The sequence below is a fragment of the Arvicanthis niloticus genome, chromosome 9 (genome assembly GCF_011762505.2).
Source record: "Arvicanthis niloticus isolate mArvNil1 chromosome 9, mArvNil1.pat.X, whole genome shotgun sequence".
Taxonomy (NCBI): Eukaryota; Metazoa; Chordata; class Mammalia; order Rodentia; family Muridae; genus Arvicanthis; species Arvicanthis niloticus.
The window spans coordinates 68,189,784-68,210,586 of record NC_047666.1 but is presented as its reverse complement, the minus strand read 5'-3'; the positions used below and the strand labels follow the sequence as shown (position 1 = coordinate 68,210,586).

Here is a 20,803-nt window from a genome sequence, read left to right as displayed (position 1 = left end):
GAACAGTAAACTGACACCATCACTGAATGCACAGTACCCTGAACATGGAGGAAGTGACATATCCAGTCAGTGGATATACTGATAGTATCCATTCAGTGGCTAGGTACATATATCCTAGATTAGAACAAGTTATTGTATCAATACGAATTGTCCTGAGTTTGATCATTGATACAGTTGTATAATATAAAGCATTGTTCCTGGAAAATATTGAGAAACATGTGTGTCTGCATTTGGTTTGGTTTGGTTATATGACATAGGCTCTCACTGTATTGATTTTTCAGCAATCATGCCTGAGCCTCCTAATTACCAATATCACAGTGTTAAGCCACTACATCTCTGCAAATTCAATTATTAGCACCACTTCTATAAGGCCTCAACTCATCATAAGATCAAACCAGGTCAGTAGGACAACTTGTGCCTTGGATAAAAGATAATCAGCATTTCCTTGAACTATGCTTGCAACTGTTCATCAAACTTGAAATTATATTTTATGACCAAAAGGAATATTTATAACATTGAGAAAAACTTCAAAATGAAACAAAAGCAAAACAAACAAAACCTACTTGACTAACAAATGAGAAACCAAAACCTACAACAACATTCTCATAAGTGTGCTTTCAAATAAGATGTATTCTAATCATAATGAAATACTCAGGGTGTTTATTAGATTTCTTTATTAGGTTTCATAAGAGTTCAGGATAGCAGAAAGATCAGAGTCCTGGAGGCTTTGGGGCAAAGTGCATCCATGTACCAGAGATGTATCCTCTCTCCATCAAAAAGGAAGAAGCTTCTGCTCTGTCACATCAGATTCCAGAGAACATTTCCAACCTCTTTAGCTCATCTCTCTGGTTACACAGGGGACTAAGTCCTGTGAACAAAACATCAGTTTTTAAGCCATCACAAATTATTACTGGAAGCAAATGAGAATTAGCACATTTCATTTTTACCTTTAAATCTTGTTGGTGAGTCAATCAGGGAACTTATCCATTCTCTTCTCACAAATACAGTGGTAGGAATATTCACATTTACTATTTTCTAATCTGTTTTTAGATAAGAACATACATCTTTCACGCTTTACATTGTCTTTCATTATGTTCAAGGCACTGAAGAACAAAAACAAAAATGGGTAACTGCTTAATTTTTACCATTCACAGAAATAAATCATGATTTCAAAATTTCCATTCTCCAAAGTATACAGATTATAGAACTATTAATCATAAGTTCACCACCAAAATGTTTTGTTTTCTCTAAAATCATTGACAAGAAATGGTCTCAGGATCACACAAAAAGTTTCCATCTGATTTCATACTCACAATTACTTGGTCAGCAGGTAAATTGGATTTTCAATATTTCCAAAGAATTATTTTACCTAAACCTGTTTCACATTTATATCTTGTCAATAAAATGATACGGTAATAGTAAAACAGATATGTGTGACACACAGAACAATGCCTTATGTTTGTGTTTTAAGAAGAGAGGGTAAATTAGAAATTTAGTCACAGCTGAGGGCTTGTAACTATTGTTTTGGACTATTTCTCTTTCTTCTTCCCTACCTCATAGCTAATGGGTTCATGGAAACATGGTTATCTACTGTGTTGCGGCCCGAGCTGCCCTATGTTTGGGGGGCCAAAATGTCGCAGACCGTTCTGTCAGTGTTGGGACCAGCACTGCCAAAAGCCTTGGTGGCTAAGTTGTTAGAGCCCGCACTGCCTCAGGCTGCTCCGTTCTGCGGGTCAGGGTTCAACAAGAGAGAGATTGAGAACAAACAGGAAGAATGGAGACCAGACAAGTGTGATTCAATCCCATTTATTCTTCAGTCTCTCTTCCTAGTCCAAGTCCCAAGTCTTGAGTTCCTAGTCCCTAGTTCCTAGTTCCTAGTGCCTCCAAGTTCTAAGTTCCCAGTTCCAAGTTCTCTTCCAAGTGCCTGCTACCTAATTCTAATGTCTAATCCTAGTTGCCTGTCTCGAGTCTCATCCAAGTACAAGTGTCTAATCATTGTTCTTCCGAGTTCTCTTTCCAAGTCTCAAGTGACTACTAATAGTTGCCTGTCTCGAGTCTCAAGTGCCTACTCCAAGTGTCAAGTGTCTAATTTCTTTCTTCTGTTTCAAGTGCCTAACGTCTAATGCCCAATAATTTCTTCTGTCTTCCCCTTGCCTTTTATATGTCTCACTTTTAAGCCATGCCTCTAAGTCACCCCCTTAAGTCACACCCTTAGGTCTTATCTCTAAATCACACCTTAAGTCATGCCCTTAAGTCTCGGCTCTAAAACACTCCTTAAGTCTCACACACCCAAGGTAAGATCCTGAGTATCTAAAACAAGATGTTATCAGAGTGTGCTCAGCTGTTGTAGGCTGTTGTAATCAAGTCTCTTGTCAGGGTATATGGCTCAAGATGGCTGCAAGGATGATAGCTGCCTTCTGTAGGCTCCCCACACTACTGAACATTGTATGCAACACAACTCTTATGTCTGTGGGATGTTATAATAGAGACCACATCTAACCTTCTGTTTTAAAAATGCAGCTAAATAAAAAGAATACACTAGAACACAGAGGAAATGGTCAAAAAACAGAAGAATTCTGAGATCTGGGACAGTCTGGGCTAGGTACCAGAATAAGAAATTTGAATAAGTAATTTGAATAAATAAAAGTAAGAAGATTGTAGAATATTTTTGTGTAGTATAAAAGTGCTTTGTTACTAAAAGAATGAAATGCTGTCTAAGGAAACAGCTTGATTTAGGTAAGACATTTTAGTGCCAACAAAATATGGAAAGATTCAGAGAAATATGGAGTCAGTTACAAATCTGTGCAGAGCATATGACACTCTACACAAGGCCACACTCATTTGTATTACAAGAGAGCACATGTCTGCTTGTTTGGGTCCAGGTTTCAGGCAAGGGGCAGGAAACAAGTTTAGAAGGTTACAAAATTTTAATATTTTACCTTGATGGTTTCTATTGCTGTGATGAAACACTGTGACCAAAGCAACTTGGGGAAAGAAAGGATTTCTTTTGCTAAAACTTCCACATCATTTCCCATCATTGCAGAAATTCAGCACAAGAATCAAACTGGGCAAAAATTTGAAGGCACATCTGATGCAAAGTGAAGCTTATTGACTTGCTCCACAAAGGGGGAGGATGTATGGGATTAGGACCTGTAGGAGGGGGACTCTGGGGTGAACAATGACTGGAATGCTAAGAAATAAATAATTTTAAAAAACCATTATAAAATTAAAAAATATAATAGGCAGTTATTTAAGTTTGAATCTTATATTGATTTAGTCTTAGGCTTTTAAAACAATTTTAAGAGAAATTTAAGAGAAAATTGAAAAATTGTTTTAAATTTTAATTTTCTTAAAGTCTTAAAAATTGTTTTGGATCATTAACATGACTGACAAACCTGACAACCTGAAATCAGAATTCAGACCTACAAAGTAGGAGAGAAATAATTCCCTAATTGCCTTCTAGCTACACTTCTGCTGTGGAATTCACATGCACACGTGTGTACATAACACAAAATAAATGAAAAAAATGAAAAAGAAACCTGGTATTTTGATTAAAACTTAACTTCTCATATAGTCTGTAATGTTAATTTTTCATTAGTAAGTTTATTTTCCAAAATTTCTATAAAATAATTTTATATTAAAGTTGGTTTTCTCTTGTATTCTTTGGAAAAAAGATAGATAAAAAGAAGAAATAAGTTATGTGACACACAGGACAAGATCTCTTATGCCTCCACTTTAAGGAGATAGGTGAGAATTGTAATATAATCACAGAAGTGGGTCTGTGGCTGCTGTTGAGATTCTTGCTCCCCGACCAGCAGAAACAATGAGACTTCACTGAAACATGATGATTAACTGAATTCCCTTCATGCAACACAGCTGCAGTCTCTTCAGATGTTATATTAAGTGTCATAACTACATTCTTTGTTAAGCATAATTTAAAATCTTAACTAAAAAATAAAACATTACAAAACCATGTAGCACAGGAATATTAGAGAGGAGGGTGGAGCTACAGATGGAATGAAGATAAACATTAGCCAGTTATGAGATTTTATTTGAGTAAAATCAACTAAAGTTGTGTGTTGAACATGGACAAAGAAGAAAAGGATCCAAAAGACACTAACTATTCACAGATACACATGAAGCACATATTCTGCATCATGTGTGTGGGTCCCTTTGGTCAGAGTTGTGGATCCAGCGTGTCTGCCGTGGTTCAGGGAGGCAGAAGCATGGGAATTTGACTGAGTTCTCTCCACATATCCGGAAGTGGAGAGCTCTCAGTCAGAAGTCCCGCGGGGGCAGAGATTCTGAGCCAGGGACTCTGGGCCTAGGGAGCTGACAAAGGAGGCCCAGTGGTCTTTATCCTTGGGCTCCCAGACACAACTGGGAGCTGTGGAAGAACTAAAATGCAAGGGCATATGGGCTGGACATACAGGCTGGGCTGGCCGGCAACCAAGATGAGTGAGGAAGAGAGAAGCCCTGGCAGCATCCTGTGGGTCAGAGACTCTTGGTTAAGGCACTCGCTTGGCTCGCTCTGCTAGGTGGTTGAGTCGGCAGCCTCTGCAGTGGGAATGTCTAAGGACTTTTCTACAAGCAGCGGCTTGGTAATCTGAGGCCCCCTCCATGGTTCTCCACAGCAGGCCCCAAAGACACGAGGAAGTCCATGATGTTAAAAGGTTTATTGTCATGGCAAAAAGTGAATGAATCTGGCTGTACCCCTCTTGTTTCTCAGGGTGGGCCTGACTTAAATAGGGAAGAAGGAGGAAGGAGGGTGGAGAGTCTGGGAAGGAATACTTAATTGGCTATGCCCTCTGGCCTTTAGGTATCTTATTAATATAGAGATCTGGAGGCTGAGGCCTGTAGTCTTGCCCTCTACCTGTGCTGGGTGACTCAAACCTCTGAGGGGTAAAGCTAAGTGAAAGGAAACAGGGGCCCAGGAGCAAAGTCATCCCATTAGGTCTGGGGTTTAAGGCCTGTACTCAACCAGGCACCCAGCTGCCTCTCACAGCCCACCTCACCACAATGCACTCTTAACTTTACTCTCAATAGTGATGTTAACCTAGAATTGTACACAAGAAACACAAGTTAGGTTCACAGCTGTTCACTCATTAGAAGTTGTCATTGTAACAAATGGGCAAGCTTTTCCATCTTTACATTGGAGAAAGTGCTTGTGGTGGCCACAGAAGCCTTCTGACTTCTAGACTTCCTTACTGAATTAAGGATTCCTGCAATAATTTATCACTGTGTGTACTGTGCCTCAGACAATTTCTGTAGCTGTCAAAGAAGAAACCCAATGAATGCCAAAAAGAAAATGACATCATCAACAGAAGACAACAGAAACAGTACATTAAACCCACAAAAGTACAGACAATAGGGTTACCAACTAACACTTTTAATATAAGTATGACTGATATGTTTCAAGAGATAATAGGTCAGACATGCCTGCCTGCATTGCCAAGACCTGAGAGATGGAGACATGAGGATCAGGAGTTCAAGAACAGCCTGGGTGAGATGAAGTACTACCTGAAAATATCAACAATATAATAAAATCAAATTTATTTTTAAATTATATAAAAATAACATAACATCTAAATTCCTAGGAAAGTTACTAGAGGAAAACACAGAATTGTGAGGTGATTTTTTATAATTTGTATTTCTAAAAATATTAAAAATCAGAAAAAATGATAAATACATGGCAGATTATGAGGGTTCAAGGACAAAGTCATATGAGTACTGAAAAATAAGGGACAGGAGAGAGTAAAGGATGGATTAACCAATACTAAGTATGTATAAAAGGCCTTATGAAACCCAACAGTTGGGAGAGAGTAAAGGATGGATTAACCAATACTAAGTATGTATAAAAGGCCTTATGAAACCCAACAGTTAGTACACTTATAGTAGACTAACACAAAACTCACTCCATGTTTTCTCACTGGTTTGATGAATTTTGTGTATGTGATTTTGTTTGTGTGTTTGCTTGTTTGTTTGGAGGCCATTTTTATCTTCTTGGGTTTTTTAATATTTTGCTTAGTTGACTGATTTTATTTCCCCATTTTGTTTTGTTTGTTATTGTTGTTGCTGTTGTTATTTTGTGAGAATGAAATAACATGAAGTTGAATGGTTAGGAAGGTAGGGAGGAACAGGGAGTGTGTAGTGGGAAGGGAACCTGATCAAAATATACTCTGTGGAAAAATGTAATGAAAATAAAATTTAACTTTACAAAAAGTTACAATTACAGAAGATTTGTGTTTTTAAAAGAAAACCAAAGTTCAAGGCAAAGGATACTTCCACAGGAAATACTGGTCATGGAGATAGCAAAGGTCCACCATGCAGCACAGGCAATTGCTACTGCCCTTGATTACCATAATGACATGGTAAGGCCCTGTTGCTGGAAATACTCTACACTTTGACATCAACACAAGAGAAGTCAATCTCAAACCAATATTGAAATATCTTCCCATGGACTGGCTTTCAAAGGATGACAAGGTTCTTTTGCAGGTTGCAGGGGAGAAAAAATAGGAGTAGTCCTATCCTGCACTGGACCCTACACTTCATCCAGTGATGCTGACCTGCTAAGCAAGATGAGCCCAGTATTTCCATTGTTATAGAATAAATAGATGCCTTCTTATTGTGTCTGTGGCCTTTACCACAAGAAAATCATGTGTGGTGTTGAAATCCAAATCCAAGGCATAAGATTGAGGGTGGTCCCAAGACCTATGTAGGAAACAACTAAAACCACTCTGCTATGTGGTCAGGGGTTAAGTTGCATTCTTAACATTTATAGTTATGGCCTAGATCTGGGTTGCCCTCATCTTCCATCAAAGGAGCTTCTTTTACAATGGGAAGAATTCAGTGCAGAGAGACAGAATTAGTCAAAGCATTTAAGGTTAAGAGAAGAGAATACGTGCTCAGCCCTAAAGTAGATATCTACATCAACTTTGCCCTCTCCATACCATCAACAAGACTCAGGGAACAGCAGGGAAGAAGACATAGAAAGAAGGTAAGACATAGAGAATGGAAAGAGCACTGTGAATCGCAGCCTTCTGGACAAGATAGTTTCTGCAAAGATGGGGATAAGAAATCACTATTTTTAGGTAACTACTGCTAGAAAAAGACTCATTTTGTTTTGAAGGTGTGGCCACTAGTGTGTTTCATAGCTCCAATAGATAGCCTACAACCATGCCCCATTGGACAGTTAACTATGAAGACATAGTTAGCTAGGCACATGTTAGAACTTATGCAGAGGATGCTCTAATGGTTGTATGTGGGTAGCATGATCATATTTTATGTGTGTGAGATACTCAAGAAAAAGAAATAGTATTAATAAAGATAATCAATGAACAGTTTACTAACAGATTATAAATAAATAGAAAACGTGGAGTTAACACAACTTGAAATGGAAATTAGGCATACATATGTATGTACATATATAAACATGTTTTTTATTTATAAATAACCAACAATTATATAAACTAACAATAGTAAAAAAAAAAAATGTCACCTGAATGTCTGAGAGACCCAGGCTCATTGTATTTGTCATAATAATTTAGTCACTTCAAACCATCTCAATTTGTTGTCTTGCTAGTGCCCTGTGCATCTTAGAAGACACAGTCTTGAGATGTATGCAGTATTAATCTACTTTTGGTCATCTTCTAGACCATACATCTCCCCACTGTAACACTTGCTCAGAGACTCTTTTATGTAACTTGTCCTTACTCATGAGCTCTATAGAAAATGAGGGAAGCCATGTAATGAGAGAAAAGCCTTTGAACACAATCCTCCCAATTCCCACATCAGTGTGAGAATCTGAAGGGTCTAGAAACTCACAGTTTAGATGGGCCATTGTCAGTCCATGCCCGTTCCACTTTCCCTTTCTCATATGACAACCCAATCCAGTAATTTACTGAAGTAATATGGAGCCGAAGCAAATTCTGTAAAGGAAGCAATACACCTTATGATGAAATTTCTGTCTGTTGGATGAGAGAAGAACACGCAGGAAATTTTCCCATTATTCCTGTGTCATTCTCTGCTGTCCTCCCACCACTCAGTCATACCATGTTCATTTTCTAAAGTGACTTTCTACTAGTAGCCCATTTATGTCAAAACTGATATCAGTTCAATGAATTATTTATAATAAAAACTTCAGTTGTTCTAAGATACTGTGTTCATAACATGATTTGTGAATGTTTTTCTTAGACCAAGTCTCATGATATAGCCAAGCCTGTCCTTGAAGTTACAATCTTCCAGCTAAAGGCCCATAAAATACATGGACCATTAAACAATGTCTGATGCTCTATGACATTATTCAAATGTGCATTCCTAAATACTATAGAAGTATATGGGAAGTAATAGCCTGTCTTCAAAAAAAAGTCATAAGGACTGCTGTGTGGAATGCTATGCATTAAGCTCCATTCTCCAGACAGGAATTTTTCCTACTTTAGATCTAGAGGTAACCAAACTGAGGAGAAGATAGGGAGGTATTTGGAAGTATTTAGGATGTCATACACATGACAATTGAGTAGCATGATGAAGATATCATTAAGTGGCAGATTAAATCTTAAAATATGTTTGCAATTAAATTTAATTATGTTGAGCATGTGTGTGTGTGTGTGTCCTTATTTTGATTTGTATGAATTATTTTTGCCCGTGTTTTCTTGAATGTAGTTATTATCCTTGAGTTAGATCTTTCCTTTTAGTATTTTTTACAAGTCTGGATTTGCAGATAGATATTCTTTGAATTTGGATCTGTCTTGAAATATCCTTTTTTCTCTATCTATGGTGGTTGAGAGTTTTGCTGAGTACTGTAGTCTAGGTTGGCATCTGTGGTATTTTAGAGGTTTCAATATATCTGTCCAGCCTTTTCTAACTTTTAGAGTCTCAGTTGAGAAGATGTGTCTAATTCTGATAGGTCTGCCTTTGTGTGTTACCTGCCCATTTTCCCTTGTAGCTTTTAATAGTCTTTCTTTGGTCTGTATAATTTGTATTTTGATTATTATGTGGCAGGAGAACTTTCTTTTCTGGTTCAGTCTAATTTATGTTTTATAAGATTCATTTATGTTTACAAGCCCTTCTTTCTTTAGATTAAAAAAGTTTTCTTTGATGATTTTTGAAAATATTTTCTGGGTTTGGAGATAGGAATCTTTACCTTCTTCTATTTCTCTTATTCTTAAGTTAGGTCTTTGCATAGTATCCCAGTTATCCTGGATGTTTTGTGTTGGAAATTGTTTAGATTTAACCTTTTTTGAATGTATCAATGTCTTCTATTGTATCTTCTAAGGCTGAGCTAAACAGAGAATTCTCAGCACAAGAATCTCCAGTAGCCTAGAAGCACTTAGCTAAATATTCAAAGTGCTTAGTCATTAGGAACGTTCAATTCAAAATAACTCTGAGACTCTATCTACTACCAGTCAAGATTGTCTTAGATCAAAAACTCAAGTGAAAGCACATGCTAGTGAGGATGTGGATCAAGGGAACACACCTTCCTTGCTACTGGGCATACAACTTGTATAATAACTTTGGAAATCAACTTGGCAATTTCTCAGAACGTTGGGAGTAGTTCTACCTCATGATTCAGCTATATCACTGCTGGGTATATACCCAAAGGCTGCTACACCATCCCTCAAAGACACCTGCTCAACTATGTTCATAGCAGTTTTATTCATAATAGAAAGAAACTGAAAACAACCTAGATAGATGTCCCTCAACTGAGGAATGAATAAAGAAAATGTGGTACATTTACAAAATAAAATACCATTCATCTATGAAAAACAAATACATGAATTTTGCAGGGAGATTAATGTATCTTGAGAATATCATCCTGAATAAGGTAACCCAGTTCCAAAAGGACACATATGGTATGTACTCACTTATTAATTGATATTAGCTATAAAATACATGATGCCCATGCTGTACTATATAGACCCAAGAAGGTTGGACAAGAAGGAGGGTACAAGCAAGGATTCTTGAGTCTCACTTGAAAAAAGAAATAGAATGGTCTTATCAGGCAAATGGAGGGAGGGAACTGGATAGGAGAGGGAATTGTGAGGGGAGTCCAGGATCTGGGGATCAGGTATGGGGAACAGCATGGGGGATGGCCAGATGGCCATGAAAATGTGTGGAAATGTGCAACTGATTGGGAGATAGGGGGCATCTCCTGGAAGAGACCTGGGAAAAAGGAGGCTCCAAAGAATCAATTGGTGTATCCTTCTCTGTGACTCACAGCATTAGGGATATGAAGCCTGGCAAGACTTTCTCCTGTGGCCAGAAAGGAGACTTGATGAAGCTATAGGGGCACCAATCCAATTACAAAACTTGAACCCCCAAAATTATCCTGTCTCCAAGAAATGCAGGGATTGTGGATAAAGCAGAGACTGGGGAATGGCACAAAACATGCCCAACTTGAAATTCATCCCATGGCCAAACACCAATACCTGACACTATTGATGATGATCTGTTATGCACCTAGTCAGGAGTGTAGCATGGTTGTTTTCTATCTGAGAAGTTCTATCCTCTTGCTAACTCAGCCAGGTACAGAAACCTACAGCCAAACACTGCATGGGGTTGGGGGAATCTTATGGAAGAAAAGAAGAATATATTGTGGCTCCTAAAAGGAAAGGAGCTCCACAGATAACCAACAGAATTAATTAACTGAGAAACTTGGGGCTTTCAGAAACTAAACTACCAACCAAAGAATACATACGGACTGAATCTAGACTTCTTCTCATATATGTAGCACATGTGCAACTTGGTCTTCATGTGGTTCCACATGAAGGAAACAGGGTCTGTCCCAAAAGCTGTTGCCTGTATGTGGGATATGTTCTTCTATCTGGGCTACCAGTCTGCCTTCAGTGTGTTAGGATGCACCTAGCCTCAAGAAATTTGTTGTGTCAGGGTGGAGGGATACTCAGGGAGGTCCCCACCTGCTCAGTGGAGAGACGGTACAGGGAAGGATTATGGGAGGAACTGACTGGGAAGGGGGTATTGAGTGGAATGTAAAGTGAATAATATAATAATAATGATAATGATAATTTTAAATATTTACTGTAACAAATGGAAAAATCACACTATTATTTGACATTAAAATTCTTTTATGTTGTTGCTTAAGTGTGTATTGGATTGATGCATAAATATTGTACTATATAAGTATTATATATGAACAAAGTTTCAATGTAGTTCTTCATTGATTTATTCAGAAAAAATAAACTTTGTATTTTAAGAGATTTCATTAGTAATAATTTAAACAGAAAATGTCAGAATCTTGGAAACTTTTTTTCTATTAAATGCTCACTTGTAAAGATGGGTATCATTTTTTTTTTTACAAAACATAAAAATTCTATGCAGTAAAAATTATAGACAGTTTCAGGGAACATCACTTTGGGGCTAACTAGTAAAACCATTAGTTTGCATGATTCTTATATCATTTCCATTTTGCAGACAGGCACAGAGTTTAACTATTGTCCCTGTTGTCCTCTTATTCTTCATCTCAGGCAGCCTCACTTCCTGGTTCAAAAGAGCAAACCTTATACAATGGACTCTGGAGATTTAGTTGTCAGTCTATAGAATAAATATCAGTCACATGATGTGCTCTACCAAATGGTCTTGGCAGTATGTGGGGAGTAGGAGGGAGTCACCTGAGACAATCTTACTGCACAGTTTGGTTCACATTACAGGAACACCATACATAAATAAATGTAAAGGTCTCTCCTAAAAATACTGGATACAGTATTTTTACATACACTATCCAAGGAATAGAGACAAAGTCTAAGAGAATAATAGATATGTATGAGACTGTGGTACCAGTTCATCTTCATCATCTATCTTCAGAAGAGAAAAGCTGCAACCCTGGCAGATCTGTTTACATTCACTCCACTTTTTATTGTCCATGATGAAATAATAACATTTTATGCCACAGCAGAACAACTGTCCTTCCACACGTTTGCCTGAAACAGAGAAGGTGAATGGTTAAACTGTATCTTCTGGTCTTCTGTTATCAGAACAAAGTATTTTTAAGACTGTGCTTTAAAAAAGTAAAATCTCACAGGTCTCAGAAATTGAGATTCTATAAGAACCCTGCACACCTATGATTTATGCACCATTGTTAATAACAGTAAAGATATAGAAATATTTTATGTGTCAATCATGAATGACTCAGTAGAAAAAATGTAGCACATACAGACAAAAGAATGATATTTAGTCTTTAAAGAAAATGAATCAACTGTGCTTTATAACTTACGCCTATAACCAGAGCACTCCAAAGAGAGAGGCAGGAGGGTCACTACCAGTTTGAGGCCAGCCTAGGCTATGTGAGACTTCCATACCAGCCTTGGGTATACAGTGAGTTCCACATCACCCTTGGCTGGAGACTGATATCATATCTCACACTGAAACCCAATAGCAAGATCTTGGCCTATGTGACAAACATGGATAAACTTGAAGATAGTGTTCAAAGTGAACCATGTCAGGTCTAGGACCATACTGTAGAGGAATTTCCCTTAATTATCTGATTGGCTAATAAAGACAAATATCTAATTATTGGGTGAAAATGATTAGGCAGACTTTCCTGAAAAGACAGGAAGAGGAGGGGAGGAGGAGAAGTTGGAGGAGACTATGGACAGAGGAGGACAGAGGGAGAGAGTTGGAAGAAAGATGGAGCAGAAGTACATGGCCTGGAGAAGCTGCAAGTACCAGGGATTTGATAGCTGGGGAAGAAAGTGGTGTAGAGGTATATCTGCCCAATTACATATGCATTTTATAAATATATACCTGAGTTGCATTTTTCTTGCGTGGGCTTATTGGGGTAGGAGATTTACAGCAACATCATACCTTGTGATTCCATGCAGATCAGGTTTCTAAATCAGCCCAGTTCATGAAGCAGGGGCTTGTGAAATACCAGGTGCTGGAGCTCAGACTATAAGCACTTGCTACTCAGAGGCAGTGAAACTGATGACAGAATTTTAGATCTGCAGTAATGCATTGTGCCCACACTGGTCCACACACTACTGTGCATTTAGCATTGTGCCATGGTCTGTGATAAATGCTCTTATTTTAAGAGAAATAAGAGAGGTACAGTTGAGGTTTTGATATGAATTGTCTCCTGATTGTGGGGATGCCCTCAATGGCTTAACACATGCTTAAATGTGTCAAGACATTAAGATGTGTGTAGTTACTATAACAAGAACACCACAATACTATTATTTTGCTTAGTGGGGTGCTAAGGATGGATATGCTCTATTAACAAACTTAATCCCCAACATTTGCCATCCTGTAGAGAGCTATTATTGTGTAACTCAGGCTGGCCTTGAATTTGGTGTGCTGTCTAGATTGTCCTGTGTCGGGAGCCATAATGGGACAAGCTAATAATGAGCAGATGATCATCCTGAAATGCTTGCCTCGGATTATTATATAATCTGCGACAAGTGTGCCCCATTAGCAAGGCTGTGGTGGATGTGATTTTAGGAAAGATTCCTGCTATTAATATGCTTTACCCATTATTATTATTATTATTATTATTATTATTATTATTATTATTATTATTAGAATTATGCAACTATCACTAAGCAATAGTACACCCCTTTGTAGCAGATCTCTGCAGATCCACGAAGATGTACTGTCTTGTAGTGACATTATATAGGCAAATAGATGACTTTTTAAGTCTTAATGATGATCCTATAAGAATTCCTAAAATTGTATCAAGGGTTATTAAGCTCTTTTATAATGGGACTGCTATTAAGTCCCTCAGTCATAGTCAAAACTGCAGAGAACTCTGCCAGTCTTCTGAGTGTTATCAGTTAATTGCCCTGAGAGAGATAGTAACTAGACCTTCTCCTGCTCAGAGCACATTCCAAGAAGTTGTAAAGCAATTAACGTAGGTCACTAGAGGAAATCCACGATTTATTATAGGTACCAGCACAGAAGAGAAAATATTGCCTAGGTTATCTATACAAAACTTCACTAATTTATAGTTTCAAACTTTCTGCGATCCTGTGGAGCTAGACAGGTGATGAATAGCTAGATAATTACTCCTAATGGATATGCATGTAAACATTCTATGTTGTAAACTTCTATTTCAATTTATGATCCAAATTTTGGTATGAACTTGTGATGAACTTTGTAACATGTGATCATGTACTCTGAATGGTGCATAAATACTGAAGACAAAAACAAAGAGGGGTTAGTTAGTGAGGAGTTAGAATGGAGTTAGTTAGGAGCCCTTCATCTTTTCCTTTTCCCCCTGCTTAGAATTTTTCTCCCTTAGAATTTTTACTTTGTTAGAATCTTTTCTTCTTCCCTACTCACGTTTCCCTTCAGATAGCTTTCATAGGATATTTTTTACACTTAATAAACTCTATAGCAATTTTTCTAAGTGTCTTTTCTTCCTTGGACCCAGCCAAGTTAGAGCCCATCAGTTCCTGCTGAGATAGAACAAAGGCCATGTTGCCTAATCCTCTGCTGTTAGGTTACAGGTGTTAATCACCCTAGCCTGCAGTCTCTTACCCTCAGAAGAAGCTTTTAGGATAGCACAAAGCTATTTATTTAACCCCTTGCTGGTCTTTTGGCTGGAGTGCAACTGCCAGTTTCTGGCCACAGGATCCCTGACTGCAGGTCAGCTACAGTAGCACAGGGGCTGCCTTCAGAAGAACCAGGCAGAGGAGGAGGAGAAGAAGGAAGAAGTGGAATCTCTCCCCCTCTCTCCCCCATGCCAGGGCTGGCCCCCAGCAGTCCTGAAAGTTACAATCTTCCTCCCTCGGCCTCCTTATCATGGGAATTAAATCATTATGGTACCATTTAAGGATGATGAAGTTATTTTAAAATAATATCCAATAACTTTTTCAGGAGTCTGAAATACTTCAACAATATTTCTTGGAGCTTTTACATTTCCTGCCACATATTTTATAATGTAGCAGTTTAAATGATGTTAGTCCTTGCATAATAAGGATCGTTACCTACTATCAATGCAGCACAGTGAGATTATACACAACTCTAAACTCTAAATCCTGAAGAAAATGTTTAATGACAATTGATAAACTGTATCAGTTAGAGATGACCAGTCACACTGAAGGGTAAGAAAGGATCCTGGTAACACATAATCTTTTCATCTTTCCAGCCTCATTCCCTGTGTGACTGACAGCTACAATATGTGCATAGCATGGTGAGGCTCCCATGTCAGCTCCAGGGAGGCTTTCTTTGTTACAAACTGGCCAACTCTCTCAAAACAAGTCAGATGGAAATATATATATACACACACACACACACACACACACAGAGAGAGAGAGAGAGAGAGAGAGAGAGAGAGAGAGAGAGAGAGAGAGAGAGAGAGAAAGAGAGAATAATTTTCCTGACTGCATCCATGTAAATGTTCTATATCTATTTTAGCATAAATATTTGGTAGATGCAGTCTTACTAAAAGCTCCCACATCTGTCAGCAACAATGTTAGAGATTCAGATTTTCCAGTAAACCACAAGGACCTGAATTACTTGGGGTGCTGAGTTGTGATTCCGTCTTCTGGGAGCAGTGGGAGCCAGAAAGGCCACTGAGTTCTATCAACTACTAGCTTCCCCTAGACCAAACAGGGATTTTCAGGGTTCCAGGTGCTGACACAAGTTAAAGAAATCCCAAACCATTAACTCACACATCAACAGCATCATCATTAGCTGATATTTGACTTCCAAGCTTCTGGAGGAATAACCAATAGAAAATAGTACAATTATTTTTCAAGATCACCTTCTTACCTCTGTGCTGTAAGCAATCTAAATCAATCTTGGTTTGCCTGTGGCATCTGTTCTGTTGTATTTTGAGGTTGTCCAGAAGGTTATTGTAGGAATGACATTCTATGGACTTATTTCTCAGCATTTCTTCCTTTAAATAGCTTTCATTTTGCATGGTGCTGTAGTTATGGAAGAAGTTTTTTAGAGTTTCCTGCAGTTCATGTTTTTCTTCACTACACTGAAAAACTAAAATTAGTAACATTGTCAAATCAAACATGATCATAAGAAATAAATACTGAAATTTAAGATTACCAAAAACCTTCATGTTGACAGCCAACACATATCATTTCTTTCATTGGAACCTTAACATTTGTAAATTAGCACTTCAATTAAGTAACTATAAAAATAGATACATCAACATTTCTCTATGAAAAAGTTGACTGTTAAATAAATAATAGAGCTTTAAAAAATTATAGTGGAAGTAACTTCCAATCACTTCAGTTTTTATTGCACAAATTTAAAAATGAATACCTAAATAAAATACTCAGCAAATAATTATCACAGAATGAAAATATGAGTTAATAAATGTTAAGAAATAATACAATTCTTATTGGAACATATGGAAATCTAAATATACACTTATATAACTATGTTAAAACACAACATGGAAGTGGTTTCCTTTTAAATGTGAAGGAATCCAATAAAGTTTAACCTTTAATGTCTCTTTACAGATGAATTTTTTTTTTATTTAACCATTACCTCAGTATACATTGAAGAACAAGGAAAAGAAGGTCATCAACTTTTGCACAGTTGTTTATCACAAAATGGTTATGTAAAATCTAAAATCACTTTAGCTCTAAAGGCAGACTATCATCAAGTCCATAGAAGGAATATGACCAAGCATGAGACAGAAAGGAGTGTTTTCCAACAGCCCCATACCTGACAGATTTGGTATGTAAGAGAATGAGAGACTACAGTGTGTCAACATTAAAGTCCAGAGATTCTGACTTATCCCCCAATTATAGGCAGGGCAATGGACAGAGTGTGTAACTACATAGTTCATAACTAAAGCTATTCTTTAGGCAGAAGGTCACAAAGAATGTATCTCAATTACTCACTGTTTGTCACCAACACTGCAAATATTACCATCCGAACGGAACAGAGGATTCCAAGAGCTATCACAATGAGCTTCCAGGGAACTGAACACACTTAAATTAATAGGACAAAGCAAGAAAATCATCACCAGGAAAAGAGCACATCCCAACACTAATTATAGTTTGTATAGCATGGAAACAAAAAGAAATTTTGCAAAAGTTGATGATACAAACAGACTTAAAATGTGATGCCAAAATTGGAGATTTCTACAGAAGGTGCACTCAATGTAGAATTCCTACATATGTGAAGTTTCACAAAATTTCACAAAATTTTGAACTTATTTCAGCATTGGCCTTGTATTGTCAATTCTCCTGGCTCAGCCTAGAAGGATCTGCTTGACGAGCATGTGCCCTCATCTAGTTCTACAGGAACTAAAGTACATTCTACAGTAGAGAGACGGATGTTCATGAGAACTGGTAAGGAACCAAACCTGCTCCAGAACTGATCTGTATACATTCCCATCCTTGAAATGGCCTATAGTTCAATTATCTCTTCTTCCCTGTAGTTTTGATTCTACTCTATATAATAGTAAGCAGTTTTGTGTATAAGGCATTTGGAATCTGAAATTCATGCCTCTGATTACTAGAAAATCAAAGAAGAATGATATCTCAGCTTGGAGCATAGATGAGACAATGTATACAAAGTAACTAAAAAAAGAATAATAAAAACTGAGATTTCCTCTTTTTCATTAATAAACAAAATTATTCTTTGACATTTTCTGGAACTCACAATGTGGCTTACCCATTCCCACCCCCACTAACCTTTCAACCCCTCTTCTTTCCTCTGTAACTTTATTCTCAGGAGGAGACTTCCTCTTCTGATGGATAATTTTTGTTGTCTTGTTTAATTAGATTTTAGAGATATTTATGACAAATAAACCACTTTCGGTGGGAGTGAAAGTATTGTTTCTACTGAATAAGCTTTATTTCCAAGGATTTGGGTCTCTAGAATATTTCATGTGTTTTCAGGCCCTATTTTGTTAGTTATCTTTAAATTTTTCAGAATTCTACTTTACTAGACTAAATAATAGTAATAATAATGGTAATAATAATAATAAGCCTCTTAATGGTTTCTCATTTCTTCTTTATTTTCAAGAATTATTTTTTTACAGATTCCTATTGTTCTAATCTGCCCATCTGGTTTCTTCTGTTACCAGATAGCAACTAAAAAGTAGGAGTAGGGTTATATTTTTTTCTTTATGTTTTTAAATTTTAAAACTTAATTGCTTTATTTTTTAAACTTAATTTTGTACAATTGCATACACAATACTCGCCAACAAATACTTTTTCTTCCCTTTCACCCTTGTGCATAGCCAAGCCCAGATCAAATGGAACACTATAGATTTTAATAAAGCCAGTAGGATGTTTTTAAATTATTAAAAGTTTGAAATGAATTAAACAATGTGATTATAGACACTTAACACTGTTACCTTGGTGGCCAGTTTCTCTGGGCCCTTGAGTCTCCTCAGGCCTCACTTGGTTCTGTGATCTCAAATTCTTATGAAATTTCACAGCTGAAAATGTGACCTCCTGCTCACTCATCTTGGGATTATGTGGAGTATGTTCTCTGTTAAATTGTGTCTTTGAGTGATTCCTAAGGAAAAAAAATTAAAATGCCCACCTTTAAGTAGATACCTGGATCTGATGATACAGAAGGTTTGGAAAGAGTGGGTTCTGACTAGCTTACTTAATCATCCATATACCCTAACATGAACTGACCCCAATTGCCATTACAGGTTAGAACACGTTGCATATTTGTGTTAAAGTTGTTTATTTATTTAATGGTCACAGCAATTACTTTTAGGAAATATGCAAAAACTTAAAATATACTCATAAGTCATAATATTGACACAGCTTGTTTGTTCTAAATATTCAGCACATAAAAATGTTAGGTAAAACTGGTACCATTGAATATCAATGAAAAACTTTTAAACAATCTATTCAAATAACAACCAGTCAAAGCTTTAAGAATAAATAAAAATGTTAGTGTAAAATTATTTACATATTTTGATAACACATAAATATTAAATATTCTTTCAGTCATTTTATTTATATATTATTCTCAGAGTTTCCCAGACACTACCTTCCAAGAATATTTAAAGGTTAATACTACATATTTAAAGGTTAATATTTAAATATTAATACTAATATTTAAAGGTTAATACAGGTGATCCAAGACACATAAATATCTCTAGGGTTGAAGCCCCAATCAGTTGAGACATCCAACATCTCCATTCAGCCACAGTCCACACATTCTTCTCTGTGTTTGGACCTGGTCAGTGAATTCAACCAGAAAAGATCCTACTGTGTGCGATAAAACAGACCCAGAAAGACATTCTCTCTCATCTAAGTCTCCTGCCTCAAAATCTTTAGAAATGGTTTAATGATAACTTGGTCAAAGAAGAAATAAAGAAATAAAGACTTTTTAGATTTAAATGAAAATGAAGACACATCATATCAAAATTTGTGGGACTCCCTGAAAGCAGTACTAAGAGGAAAAAATCATAGCTCTAAGTGCCCACAAAAAGAAAATGGAAAGAGCATACATTAACAACTTGACAGCAAACCTGAAAGCATTAGAACAAAAAGAAGCTAATATACCCAAGAGGAGTAGACGGCAGGAAATAATCAAACTCAGGGCTGAAATCAACCAAGTTAAAACAGAAAGAACTGTACAAAATATCAACAAAACCAGGAGATTGTTCTTTGAAAAAATCAACAAGATAGACAATCCTTTAGCCAAAGGGCACAGAGACAGTACAAAAAAAAAAAAAAAAAAAAAAAAAAAAAAAAAAAAAAAAACTGAAAAGGGAGACATAACAACAGAAACAGAGGAAATTAAAAAAATCGTCAGATCCTACTACAAAGGCCTATATTCTGTTTCTCTTGCCCCTTCTTGTCTTTTTCATTTCCAGTCTCCCTTTCAGGTGAATCTAATTAGTCCATAACCAATGGGCAGCTACACTATCATTCCACCTTCATGTGGGTTCCAGGGATCAAACTCAGGTATTTGATAGGGCTTGTGTAGCAAATACATTTACACACTGACACATCTTACCAGGCTCCAATTATGACATCTTTCAGATGGATAATATATAAACATTTAACTCAGTTGAAGAGTAATGAAGTGCTTAGATCCCGCTACCTTAATTTCTTAGCACTCAATTCAAGTCCCAGCATACTCTGAAAGAAAATCACCAGTGCAGATTGACAGTTTTCACATGTTGCCAGGGTTAACCAGATCTAACACAGCCAACAGGGCTTCCACATCAATCCCACTCTCATGTCACACCATCTGAAAATCTCTAGGGTTTATTTGATCATTTGAGAGAAAGTAAATAAAGCAGCTATTGTTACCAGTGTCTCTGCTCAGAGGTGATTCTCTTGGAGGAAATTGATCCCCCAACTGATGGAAAAGTTGGCCTTTTTCTGGCCTGTATCTCCTAAGAAGCTCCAAGAGGAAAGGCAGAACTAAACTACCTCAGAGTAACACTCAAACTCATGATTTTATGCCCCTCCTCTTACCAAAGCGAAAAAAGGAAATTGCTTAATGAAACCTAACTCTGAGAGAAAACAAGAAATGTAAAATATTGTGCCACATGCTGCAAAAGACATGTCCATAATTGATAAGACTGAAAAGATGAGCACTCCTGCAGAGAGAGCAAAACCTGTCCTTAGCAAATCCACTAGAAAAATGAGAGACTGAAACTGCTCTGCTCCTAGTTTTGAAATAGGCAGTTGTAAATTATGTCTTGTTATTATATTCTTAAGTTACATATTGATTTTGAATCATGCTAATAGCAGCTTAAAGTATGTATTAAGAATGCCTTTAAAGCACTCACATTTCCACTGGTAAAGTCTTCCTTTACACCCTTCTAGCTTTTTAATCATAGATAATGTTTACTCTTAATATTGATGCCATTCCATATAGTGGTTTTACTGCTGAT

At 37.0% G+C, this 20,803-nt stretch overlaps 1 protein-coding gene across 1 annotated transcript; it reads right to left on the bottom strand.

Moving 5' to 3' along the window:
• Nucleotides 1–643: 643 nt before the first annotated feature.
• On the bottom strand, nt 644–20,329 carry LOC117714914 (killer cell lectin-like receptor 4). Its single transcript, XM_076940662.1, has 8 exons — nt 20,214–20,329; nt 18,287–18,450; nt 16,821–16,910; nt 15,727–15,948; nt 11,794–11,936; nt 7,825–7,928; nt 948–1,103; nt 644–868 (listed from the first exon to the last, which is right to left on the bottom strand). Exons 2-7 carry the CDS (start codon nt 18,396–18,398, stop codon nt 968–970), a joined length of 807 nt encoding a protein of 268 aa, XP_076796777.1. The 5' UTR covers nt 18,399–18,450; nt 20,214–20,329; the 3' UTR covers nt 644–868; nt 948–967.
• Nucleotides 20,330–20,803: the final 474 nt, after the last annotated feature.

Coding starts and splice junctions, on each gene's coding strand:
- LOC117714914 (XM_076940662.1), bottom strand. CDS start 18,398: ATGAGTGAGCAGGAGGTCACATTTTCAGCTGTGAAATTTCATAAGAAT. Junction 16,911..18,286: donor CAGAGAAACTGGCCACCAAG/GTAACAGTGTTA, acceptor TATTAATTTAAG/TGTGTTCAGTTCCCTGGAAG. Junction 7,929..11,793: donor TAGATGATGAAGATGAACTG/GTACCACAGTCT, acceptor CTTCCTTTACAG/AATTTGCTTCGGCTCCATAT.